The 13,442-nt window shown below is 42.4% G+C and overlaps 1 protein-coding gene across 1 annotated transcript; it reads right to left on the bottom strand.

Annotated features, from left to right (window-relative positions):
• Positions 1-4,238: 4,238 nt before the first annotated feature.
• LOC137741062 (E3 ubiquitin-protein ligase ATL41-like) lies at positions 4,239-5,358 on the bottom strand. The gene has a single exon (XM_068480867.1). It carries the CDS (start codon positions 5,203-5,205, stop codon positions 4,438-4,440), a length of 768 nt encoding a protein of 255 aa, XP_068336968.1. The 5' UTR covers positions 5,206-5,358; the 3' UTR covers positions 4,239-4,437.
• Positions 5,359-13,442: the final 8,084 nt, after the last annotated feature.

Here is a 13,442-nt window from a genome sequence, read left to right as displayed (position 1 = left end):
CCCCTGGACCTTGCCCGACTGTCCATCCCCCGCTGTTTTTAAGCTTCCCATAACAGAGCATGACGACGTCTCCTCTCCCTCCACCCGCATTCTTCAACGCCATTTCTTTTGACCTGTGCCGTGACTCTTAGATGCTCCCCCAATCTCCATGATTTGAGTACTCTCCTTTCCTTGCATAATCGAAGCCTGTAGACTGCCATGATTCAGAGCAGACGTGATGCCAGGTCCGCGCACCGCACCGGCCTGTCGGCGTTCCCCCCTGCCTACATGCTCCGCTTTCATAGATATCACCACATCCCTTACCGGCGGCGCCTTAATCCACTCTCCATACACCACCACCCCTTCTTCAGACATCTCCGCTGAGCATTCAGTATTGATATGTTCAATCCGCCCACACTTGTAGCAGAAATCTTGGAGCCGTTCATACCGAAATTCCACCCAGGTTTCCTTATTTGACTCCCTCCTAATCCAGCATCCCTTGAATAACAGCTTCTCCGTATCCACTAATAGTCTTATTCGCACAAATCCTCTGGCGTAACCGGGATCCTCCATGGCTACAAATTTCCCAGCCTCTTTGGTTACACGCTGAATGTTCTCTAGAGAAGCTAAACCCAGTGGTATTCCCCGAATTTGAACCCAAAATGGTACAACATCCAACACCAGTTCCTCCAGAGCGAGCTCCGGAGGCCATTTCACAACAGAGAACACCTTCTTCATCACTGCCCAGGGAACCTGCTCAATGATTCTTGAGGCTACACTTTCATCTTTGACCGATATAATAAAGACATTCTCCCTTACCCATTTTATTTCCACCTCACCCAACTCTTTCCAAGCCGCTTTGAGGATATTCCTGACTCCCCACTTGTTCAATGGTTTATGCGTAAAGACTTTCCCAACCAGTTTAACTCCCTGCTCCATAGTCGATAACTCCAGTGTCTGGTTCAGTTGTACCACCAGCTCATCCACCCCACTATTCGTCATCACCTTGTAACACTGCTGCCACACTCGCCCAGCCTGATACGTAGAAAACCCTTGACTTTCTGAACTCGCCCTCAGACCGTACATAAGAACCACCCAGTTTACCAACTGATTCTTTTCTTCGATTTGGTCAAGTATACACCCCATCACTAAAATCCTCATAAATGCATCCAACCGGCCAAATTTAATTCTGGTACACCAAACTTGTAGAGAAAGACCCCTTTGTGCCTCGCTTCAATGCTCCGATCTACCTTGTATTTATTTCCAAGAAGCCCCCTTGGCAGTTTCCCCATAACTCCCCACCCACCAAAACTCCTCACAGCCTCTGCAAACCCCCACCCCCAGCCTAGACGAACCGAATTTAATACCCCATCAAAAGCCCCCCCAGCAATCCCAACAACCCTTGAACAGGAAATCAGTCAAATAGAGAAGCCCCACCCCTTGCCAACACCTCAACCCTGCCAACGCAACCTCAGATTGACTGAAAATTTTACCCCCAGCCACATCCAAGCTTTCACCCCAACACCCTTCGGTGAGAAAGTCAACCTAACTTGAGATCCCCACCCCTTGACGTACCCTGCCCTTACAACATACACCTTTCTATAATCCAGAAAGACAGTTACCCACCCCCCACAGAAATTAACACAATCTCTGAACCCACAAGACGCAACAGACCCACAGCCCCAAATTGACAGAAAAAAGCTCCCAAAAGGTCAAGGCATCACCCCTGCAGCCCACAAGGAAAAAACTACCCTAATTTGAAAAGCCCCAATCCCTGTCCGAACCCTAGTTCCTACCAACACAACACCATCTTCTTCTCAGAGTTACAAATTACCCACCTCCCAACAGACCAAACCCCAAGAGCTTAACCCAAGAAGCACAAAACACAAGATTCGACCACAAACCTGGAACCTCGCGCACAGCGGCGGAACTCACGAGGGAGCAAACACTCTCACACCAGGGAGAGAAAAACCTATCTTTTTAGTGAACCCGTGTCCATGCATAATGAATTTGTACTATAGGGAAATGCATAATTGAATATTGTGGGCATGATTCCAAGACTTCGAAATGCATAATTGCATAATTGAATAATTGAATATTGTGGGCATGAATAATTGAATATTTTGATCGAAATGCATATTCCAAGACTTCGAAATATATATCAAATATATATATATATATAATATTCATATCAGATTTGGGTACGAATATGGATTGGGTACCCCAATAACCATATCCAAAACCATAACCGAATAAAGTTCACGGTTTTTCCCCATATCCAAACCATACCCGAATTTTCATATCCAAATCTAATCCATTCGGGTGGTTATCCACGGTTATCGGGTTTAACGGTTAGAATTGCCATCCCTAGTAGGTGTCAATTCTATCCTAGATTGCTATAGGCAATTAGGACTCGTATGTGTTGCGCATAGTGCTAATCTTCACGTGATTGTAGTACTAAAGCGTACATCATTGTTACACCCAGTCCTGTTCATGTCAGATTACCATTACATGAACTCGTGTGTCAGCATTGTCAATGAGCACTTGATTTGATATGTTTGCTTATGCGATATTTTACGATTACTGACGTCATGCATCTATTTACGAATTATTGGGTCGTATTGAATTCTTGAGATTTTGCAGGCTACGATAGGTATTTTCTTACTTTATGTAGTATGTATATTCTGGAAACTATACTTGTTTTACGGCGAGGGGTTAGAAAGGTTTTATTAAAACTTTATTTTCAGGCAAACTAACCCTTGTTTTTTTTTTTTTTGCCCCTCCATGTTCTATTAGCAGAGCTTTCGTACCGACGAGGATTATTGGAAAATCTTGGTGTAGATGATTACCTTTGATAGTGTAATTCTCACCCTATTTTACTGTACTGTACTTATGCTTTGACATCATGGGTGAAATGGGTTCATTCCCGCTCACATGCGCACTCTTGTATTTAGGCACTTCTAAGTTTAAATTTATTCACATTTTCCATGTCACTACACTTTATGGCTTCGTCACCCTTCGGGTGTCGGCCAGCACAGCTCGATTCGGAGTTCAGGTGGACATTGCGGGTCGGGGTGTGTCAAAATATATAGAGATAAGTTATACAAAAATTATTTTAAAAAATAATGAGGATAAAATAATTGTTGGAAAGTAAATATAGTTTGGGTTCTATATTTTAGCACAGCACGGTTGGGAGAGAATACAGCTTTTGGTGCTAAATTTGGTTTTGGGGTTACAAAATTTAGCGTTTAGCACATTTTGATTGAGGATTGTCTGATCCCCTTCTAATCTTCTCAAAATAAAAAATTACTCTCATGCACCTTCAAACATACATCGAGTTTGGAGAGTTTTCAATTTCACTTCAATCCTAACTAGAAACCAAATGAGGTTAAAGGTTGGAAAATCTCAAATTTATAAAAAATAGCTTAAAGTGCCCCAATCCCCAAGTGATCTCTAGGTATTTCACACATATAACTCCACTTTAGAAAGAAAAAAAACACTTTGAACAATACTCCACGAAAACCGTGTTCACTTTGAGCATAAGTTAATAAAAAAATTCAACCTAGGGCGGTTGACAACTAAATGATTAATTTACTGGTAATGCATACGAGATGCTAATTTTAGGGGTTTCTCCGTAGTTTACTATAAAATGAAAGCCGCTACTATTGGTCAAATCTCATTTTTTTATTCCCGTAGTTTCGATGAAGTTTACTAATAAAATGTCAATTCACACGCTTTTTTTTTTTTTTTTTTTTTTGGGTCAATAGTTTAGATGAAGTTTATTAAATTGCCAATGCATATGAGTGGCACATGCTTTTTCCGTTAACTAAATGAATGGAGAATGTGACGTGTCCTAGAATTACATGTTTTGGTAAACTACATAGACCAAATTGGAGGAAAATAAACAACATGGATCAAAAGTGAACTTCACCTAAACTATTGGGACAACGTGAGATTTGGCCCTAATATATATTATAATAGCTGTAATTATCATATCTAACTAATTTTTAGGCCACCAAACTACGATTAAGTCTTCGTCAGACCGTGCAATTCATTATCCTTCACTATGCATGACCATCGGAGTACACACACACACACACACACACAGAATCTTGACAATAAATAACGACCAAGCAAAGGATGTTTATAATCGTCTATAGCGATAACATGAAATTAATAATTAACACCAAAAATTATGTAACAATAAATAAAAGTATTCGTAGCAAAATTATGCTAACATATTACCAATAATTGTTGCAATATTCACTGTCTCTCTAAATCTTCTATAGATGCACACACAGAATCTTGACAATAAATAACGACCAAGCAAAGTATTTTTATAATCGTCTATTAGCGATAACATGAAATTAATAATTAACACCAAAAATTATGTAACAATAAACAAAAAGTACTAGTTGCAAAATTATGCTAAAATATTACTGATAATTGTTGCAATATTCACTGCCTCTCTAAGTCTTCTATACCATCTTCTTGACCACAAGATTGAACCCGTCCCGAAGATCTGTCCATGCTAAGGATTCTTCTGAAAGAACTCAACCTCGAAACAGGAGCATTTACTTTAGTACCAGCTGAGCTGGATTGAGCCCCTTCTGATGTCCCTTCCATACATGATGGTGACAACACAGAATTCACATGCTCCAATTGCGGAGCCGTGGGCGTTCCGGCCGCGGGACCTTCTCGTGGCTCGAGCTGCAGACGTGGCTCCGCCTCTGTCCGGCAAATGGGGCAGGTAGTGTGGGAACTCAACCACTTGTCGATGCACTCTGCATGGAAACTATGCTTGCAATTTACAAGCAGCCGTGCCATTTCTTCATCCTCCAACATGCTCAAGCACACAGCGCATTCTATTGCGTTGTCATCCCGACCATCTCGACCGTCCGCACGTCTGAATACGAATATGGGCAAGGCGGCGATGACGGATGGCTCGAGTCCAATCTTGGGTGGCTCAGACTCAACGGAGTGGGCATGAGCCACGGTTGATCCCAAATTATGATGCCAGGCCGCTCGGCGAAGGGCTTGGCGTCGGAGGACACACCTTGCATAGGTATGAAGCACGATTACTAGGAAAACGACGACGGATAATGAAATGATGGCTGTTAGCATAATCTTGCTGTTGAAGTCGTATGAGCTTTTGTGATGGAACCATGGCCGTTCGGTCTCGTCATCCTTGAGGAGGCGTATCGGAATTGTAGACAAGGAAGACATAATCCCTGCTTAATTAATTCACTTTGGCGTATCGGCCTTTCCTCCTCCAGAGTCCGAATGGATTTGTGAGAGAGAAGAGAAGCGGATTGCAAAAGTTTATTTTATGCGTTTGAAGCTCAGACTCCGTGTCGGAGAACTTCTGTTTGGTTTTGGTTTCGGTATGAACGTGAGAGTTGAAAAATTGGAAGAACAAGAGGAACATACAAACCAAATGTAACTGCCGCCTCTTATTTTCAAAACGTTGACTGTTGAATGCTGACTTATTTCTTTCTTTCTACTTTAGTTTCTCTCTCGGAAATTTCTCTTTTATTAGTTTTCTTTCATTTATTTATCATGTTTGTACAAATTGGTTTGGAAAATCTATTTGTTTAATTATGTGTGGGAACATCATCATTTTCTTTAGAAATTAAACAAATTACTTTTTATTTGTCACAATTCTGATGGGTAAGCTCATAAGTCATAAATGGTGCATGGGGTTTACCTTGCATGTTAAGTAACCATTTGGTTCTAATATGGCTAATAATATACCTTCGTGAGCTACATCCCTTATTAGTGTTGGCCAAATCTCTAATTTTTTTAAAGAAATTAAATGGTTCTGATCTTTGATTTAATATGCTTAAGCTAAATTATTAGTAAATGGGGTATTATCCAAATTTAAAAGGTTCACCATGTATGAAAGCTTATAAGGTGCACCATATTTCTTATATTTAAAACATTTTAGCTTTGAGATTAATGTATTTCTTTTATTACTTGATAGTAATTATACAAGAATATGCTCTCTAGGGTTTCCTAGGGTTTCTTAGGTGCACTAGGAGAGTGACGGCAGTTTCTTATTACGGTGGCAGCGTCGAAGTCAATTCAATTTCTGGGATTCGTGGTTATGTCTGATTTATTCGTGGCGTCTACTATTGTGGATGTTGATTCGATCTTTCCAGTTGGTTGGGGAGAAGTGTCGTTGGGTTTTTAACTGTCGCTTGCGAGTTGTGCAAGGGATTATGGAAGACATGGTTGAGAATTTTGCTACGCGGTTGGCGCTTACAACAAAGGAGAATAGGGTGGTGGTGATAGATGACAAGGAAGGCTCTCTACTCAAAATGACTAAGGCTTTTCTAGCCAGGAAAGTGTTGTCTCGAAAGCCGATTAGCAAAGAAAGGTTCAAGCGTTGTATGATGCATCTTTGGCGCCCTAAGGCCAAGGTGACGATTGTAGAATTTGATGACGATTTGTTTTCATTTGGTTTTGATAACAATCAGGAAAGAGGAATGGTGATGAAGGGTGGTTATTGGTTGTATGATGGAGCGTTATTGGTTCTGGCAGAGGCCGATACTTTGGCTCATTCTGTTCGGATTGCTCTTCATGATCAGGAATTTTGGATCCAAGTTAAGGGTTTGCCTTTGGCATACATGATGCGACATATGGGGTAGTTTATTGGGAATCATATAGGCGAACATGTGCTTATTGATCAAACTAGAAAAGGAGATGTTCAGGGGAGGATTCTGCGTATTTGTGTTGTGATCGATATTATGAAACCCTTACGTCAAAGTTTGTTGCTCTCTATCTAAGGGTCCATGGTGAGTATTGATCTTCAATATGAAAAGATTCTAATTAAATGTTTCTTATGCGGTTTAATTGGGCATATGGAAGACCAATGTGAGCAGTATAAGGGGAAGAATGATGATGATCTCTCGAAACCCTATGGTCGGTGGTTCCAGAACGATGTACTTTATGATAGTTATCGTAGACCACAGGGTATACGTTTTGGTCTAAGTCCCTCACTAGGGTGGTCTATGAAAGTTCTAATGGATGTTGGGGGGGAAGAAGATGTTCTGTCAATCGTGGGTCAACCTCAGGGGACGATAACAAAAGGTAAGGTGGCGAATGGAATTGAGGTGTCGGTCAGAGATGATCAGGGGATGAAGTGAGAAAACAGGAGCCTTAATGGGGCAATTATTTTGCCTGATTTGAATGTTGTTATGGCTCCAGATATGATAATTGATTCCCGAGCAATTGTTTCGTTTCACGAAGTCTCTAGGGTTACAACTCTTAAGGTGGATAATAATGGGGATAATTCCATTAATTCTGGCGGGGTACGATTATTTGGCTTTGATTTGAATGTTGTGCCAACGGATAGTGAGGACATGTCCCCAAATCAAGCTCTTCAGGTGTTCTTTGGGCCGCTCGATGTTGTATTAATCAATGAGGTGGACCTTTATGGGCCCTGAAGTGTTTCCCATTCAGGCCTAATTCAACAACCCAAACATATGGGCTTTTCTGTGGATCGTAGTAAGTTGGTGGACGTCTCTGGGCCCCATGTAGTTGGGACTTTTGAAATAGGTTCGGATCATTTCAATCTTATGCAATTATTGAGCAGATACAACAAAAGAGAAGGAAGAAACTGCGAAGAGGCAGAAGAAATGGTGGACTATCAATGAGATATTCTTTGTCCAACTCTCAGATGGGCAAAGGTTTGCCATTACCGGAGCTTAGAAAGTGGCATGTACAAGAAGGACTGGATATAGAGGCACCATCGGGAGGATGTAGAAGAATCATGAACAACATGGAGACTTCAAATTTATCAGCGGAGGTTGGCGGAGCTCAACCTCGCCAAACAAAATGAGTTGCTTGAGTTAGAACTGCCGGGTGCTTGGCATCCTCCTTGCAGTTTATGCACTTCAATGCCTAATCCTCAGTAAAGATCTCATGGTAGTTTTTCTATGCGAGACCAAAAGTAATGCTCGCCATATGGAATGACTACGGTTGAAAATTAATTTTGATCGAAGTATCACAGTGGATAGTAGAGGTAACTCAGGAGTGTTGTGTGTTTTGTGGAATGAAGATTTCAACTAAACTTGAATCTCAGGTCCTATTCTCAGAACCTTGTAGATTTTGATGTAGGTGTGTTTGGCGATGTACAGTACTGAAGATTGACTGAGTTCTATGGTTATCCGGCCATTAATGACCGTTCAAAGTCGTGGCAGTTACTTGATACTTTGTGTGGGCATACGGCTCACTCGTGGCTCTATATTGGAGATTTTAATAAGATTCTCCAAACTAACGAGCAGAAAGAGGGAAATTCTAGGAGTAATCGGCACATGGAGGGCTTCCAAGACATTGTGGAGAAGTGTTGATTCATTGACCTAGGATATTCTGGGAATATGTACACTTGGTTCACAACGAAATGAGGTGGTATCAAAGTGCATCTTGACCTTGCTTTGGCCCCCTCAGGAATGGATTGATCTATTTCCACGGTTTAGGATGTAGCACCTGAATAAAACATCCTCGGACCATGTTCCAATTTTATTAACTTGGGAGGGAAGCAATATAAGTTGAGGTAAGAAGCAATTTCATTAAGAGGAGGCTTGGAACATGCATGAGCGGTGCGCTAAGATGGTATGGAATGGGTGGGAGGTTAATGTCGATGGCTCGCCAATATACCAGGTTACAGAGAAATTTAAGTCAACAAGGATGATGTTGTCTAATTGGGCTCATAGTAATGCTAGGACGGGGCCGTGAGAAATTAGGGAAGTCGAAGACAAACTTACTAGCCTGTTGGGTCAACCTTTCACTAAAAAGTCGATTGAACAGAAGAATGCCCTTATTGGAAGATTGATTTTTTTTTTTTTTTTGTTGGAGCAAAAGGAGACTTTCTGGCATCAGAGAGCGAAGGACAATTAGATCCGACTTGGTGACCACAATACTAAATATTTCCACCAATAAGCCAATAGAAGGCAAAAGCGTAACTAGTTACATGTGCTTATGGATGACGATGGAACATGGTATGAGGACCCGGGGAGGGGAGGGGGGGGAGAATGGAAAAGGTGGTGGTTTCTTATTTCACCATTTTGTTTACTTCAAATGTGGTTATTGATTTTGAAGATATTCTAGATAATGGTACCCCTTCGGTAACGAAGGAGAGGAACATCAGTCTTAAGAGGCTAATCAGAGATGAAAAGGTTAAGAGAGCAGTCTTTCAAATGCATCCTACAAAGGTTGCTGGCCCTGATGGTATGTCATCCAGATTCTATCAAAAACATTGGGGGATTGTTGGGCCTGATGTTTGTAAGGGTATTCGTGAGACGGTGTCTTCGGGCATATTCTAAGTAAGATTAACTATACATATGTACACTGATTCCCAAAGTAAAGGAGGCAACTAAGATGACACAATTGTGCCCTATCAGTCTATGTAATGTGTTGTATAAAATATTGGCGAAAGTTCTAGCGAATAGATTGAAAATCATTCTCCCTCAGATTATTTCGCCTACTCAGAGTGCTTTCATTCCAGGAAGGTTGATATCAGATAATTATTTGGTAGCAACGAAGGTTGCCCATTATATGCATGAACAGTCATCAAATTTGAATGGGCTTATGGCTATGAAGCTGGATATCAATAAGGCTTATAATAGACTAGAAGGGAAGTTCTTGGAGGCTATCATGAGGCGCATGGGTTTCTCTCAGAGTTGGATCCATACGATAATGTTGTGTGTCTCCACACTGACCTATTCTTTCAAGTTGAATGGTAAGCTAGTTGGATATGTGCAACCTGGAAGGAGAGTTTGACAAGGGGATCCAATTTCCTCTTATTTATTTGTCATGTGTGCCGAAGGCTTATCGGTTATCCTTACGAAGGTAGAAGCTAAAGGTGTTTTTCAAGGTATCAAGGTGTGTCGACAAGCTCTGAGTATTCATCATTTTTTTTTTGCGGATGATATTTTTTTGTTTGCTAAGGGTACTTTACAGGAATGTCAGAGTATCAAGCATGTTCTACAGATGTATGAATTAGCATCAGGTCAAGCAGTGAATTTTAAGAAGAGCTGTGTTTCTTTTAGCAATAATCTATCCACTTTTGATAAGCAACGTGTTAGACAAATAAGGAATATGGTTGGAGTCCTTGTGTAATTGTATATAATATTATTATTGGAAGAATAAGCCGTCCTACAGCCGTCAAGCCGTCCTACAGCCGTCAAGCCGTCCTACAGCCGTCCTACAGCCGTCCTACCTTGTCCTACCTACACACTAGCCGTCATACAGCCGTCAAGCCGTCCTACAGCCGTCCTACAGCCGTCCTACCTACACACTAGGATGGCTACCTTGTCCTCTACAGCCGTCCTACCTTGTCCTACCTACACACTAGGACTGCTACCTTGTACTACCTACACATTTGTATCATGTATATATATCCTTGTAATCTTGTAGAGAAACATAATGAAAAAAAAAGCATTCTCTTCCATTTTTCCACATTCACGTATCAATAACAAATATATTTTTTAGCCTACATACCTTTTTCTACATGGTATCAGAGCAGGTTTATAACCCTAGCCCTAATTTTTTTTCGGCAGCTTTCTCTGCCGTTCCCATGGCTGACTCTTCTTCTTCCGATGGTGTTTTTTCCCTTCATCATTCCGACCACCCGAATCTTGTCCTTGTATCCAAGAAGTTGAATGGTGATAACTACACATCCTGGGCCCATGGCATGCAGCTTTCCTTGAGTGCCAAGAATAAACTTGGTTTCATCACTGGCGATATCCAAGAACCTTCTTCCTCCGACGACCCTGATGCTCACGCGGCTTGGCGTCGTTGCAATGACATGATTCTCTCTTGGCTTCTGCATTCCTTGGAACCTGACCTTCAAGAATCTATGCTTTTTTCCACCTCTGTCCAAGCTGTATGGGATGATCTTCGCGAACGCTTCTCTCAGAGTAATACTCCACGCATCTTCCAACTCAACCGGGAACTTGCTACAATTTCTCAAGGTTCTTCTTCTATCTCCGCCTATTTTACTCGCCTGAAAGCTCTCTGGGATGAGCTTGCTTCTTATAATGATGGCTGCACGTGCTCTTGCAACGCCAAGCATGACCGTCAACAACTCATGCAATTTTTAATGGGCCTCAATGAATCATTTGCTGCTGTTCGTGACCAGATTCTTTTAATGAATCCCCTTCCCACTGTTCGTCAGGCCTGTTCCTCGATGTCTCAAGCTGAAAAACAATGCTCCCTGGGCGTCCTCCGCTCTGTCCATCAACCTGCTGCCATGGCTGTTCGTGGCCCGTCCCGTCCCTCCTCTGCTCGTCCTCCCCTCCACTGCACCTACTGCAATTTTGATTATCATACCTGAGACACCTGCCATAAACTTCATGGCTATCCCGTTGGCCATCCCCTCCATAGCCAACCGTGGCGACCACCGCGCCGTGCCACTGCTTCCAATTCTTCCCGCAGCCATGCACCTTCCAGTCCTCCCCGACAGCCACGGTTTTCTGCTTCCCGGCCCCATAATTTCACGCAGGCCCATCACGTGCAAGGCACCCAGGCCCCCGCCTCCTCTTCTACTCCAGCGACTCACCAAGTGCACGGGGCCCAACCCACTTTGCATGACTTGCAGCTTGCCATGCCTGACCTCTCTGCCGAGCAGCACTCCCGTGTTCTAGGTGCTCTACGTGACACCACCACCCCTCCTCAGGCCAATGCCGTGCTCACTACTGATTTTGCCCAAGGTTTGTTACCTGTCACCTCTCGTCATGGTCAATGGATTCTTGACAGTAGTGCTACGGATCATAATACTTCTTCCGCTTCATGTTTGGTTAATCGTTCTCTTTCACATCTGCCGCCTGTTTCTTTGCCTAGTGGTGCTTCCGCTCCCATTACTTTTACCGGCACTCTTCCTTTAAATTCATCAGTTACTTTGAAGGATGTTTTATGTGTCCCTAATTTCCGAGTGGACCTTTTATCAGTTGGTAAACTTACATATGGATTATCGTGTTCCATAACCTTCTTTCCTTCTTGGTGTGTTTTGCATGACTTGGTTTCGAAGGCGATGATTGGTGTGGGTAAGCGACGTGGCGATCTGTATTACCTTGTGTCCCTTACCTCTTCTCTCCCCACCCGTCAACCTCTCTGCAACATCATTACCATCCCCTCCTCCCTCTGGCATAGGCGTCTTGGTCACCCCTCCTCCACTTGTTTGCAAGCTTTAGCATCTAGCTCTCTTAATTGTACTTTTGATTCTAGTCATATTTGTGATGTTTGTCCGTTGGCAAAACAAACTCGTCAACCTTTTCTCTTGAGTTCAATTTCATCAACTTTCCCTTTTGCTTTAATTCATTGTGATATTTGGGGCCCGAATCGTCAATCTTCTCTTTCTGGTGCTCATTATTTCTTAACCATTGTGGATGATTTTTCTCGCTTTACGTGGGTCTTCCTCATGAAACATAAATCTGACACTCAACAATTAATTAAGGATTTTTTTGCTTATGTCACTACCCAATTCCGCACTACCATCCAATGCATTCGTACTGACAATGGTGGTGAATTTTTATCTCTTCATAGTTTTTTCTCTGATCATGGGGTGCTTTTACAAACTTCTTGTGTTTATACCCCCCAACAAAATGGCGTTGTTGAAAGAAAACATCGTCATCTTCTAGAAACCGCTTGCGCCCTTCGTTTTCAATCTCATCTTCCTATCAAGTTTTGGGGGGAATGTGTTCTTACCGCTACTTATCTCATCAATCGTCTCCCTACCCGTCTTCTCCATCATAAATCCCCATTTGAGTTTCTCTTTTCGAAAACCCCATCTTATGACCACTTCCGCGTCTTTGGTTGTCTGGCATATGCCACCTCTGTCACTCCCACCACCAAATTTTCCCCTCGGGCTCATCGTTGCATTTTTCTCGATTATCCTCATGGACAAAAGGCTTATGCCCTTTACGATCTCGACAAAAGGCCCGAATCGTCAAGGGATTTATATTTCTCAACACAAGTATGCATTAGAGATTCTCAAGGACTATGGTTTTTTGGGAGCGCGACCCATTGCTTTTCCTATGGATGACACAAAATTATCTAATAAAGGAGAACTTCTCAGTGATCCTGAAAAGTATCGACGATTAGTAGGTCGGTTAATATATCTCACTATTACTCGGCCGGATATCACCTATTCTATGCATGTTCTAAGCCGTTTTATGCACGAGCCAAGGATATCTCATATGGATGCTGCGCTTCGTATTGTTCGTTATTTCAAGGCTACTCCAGGTCAAGGTTTATTATTTCGTTCTGACAACCAGACCAAGTTAACTGCGTTTTGTGATTCTGATTGGGCAGGTTGCCCTATCACTCGCCGTTCGACTACTGGGTATTGTGTATTCTTGGGCGATTCTTTGATTTCTTGGCGGACGAAACGATAGAAAACCGTTTCGCTCTCTTCAGCAGAGGCGGAATATAGGGCCATGGCAGGTGCTTGTTGCGAGATA

The sequence above is a fragment of the Pyrus communis genome, chromosome 7 (genome assembly GCF_963583255.1).
Source record: "Pyrus communis chromosome 7, drPyrComm1.1, whole genome shotgun sequence".
In the NCBI taxonomy this organism is placed as follows: Eukaryota; Viridiplantae; Streptophyta; class Magnoliopsida; order Rosales; family Rosaceae; genus Pyrus; species Pyrus communis.
Note: the sequence above shows the minus strand (reverse complement) of the source record. Positions and strands in the feature narration are given on the sequence as shown.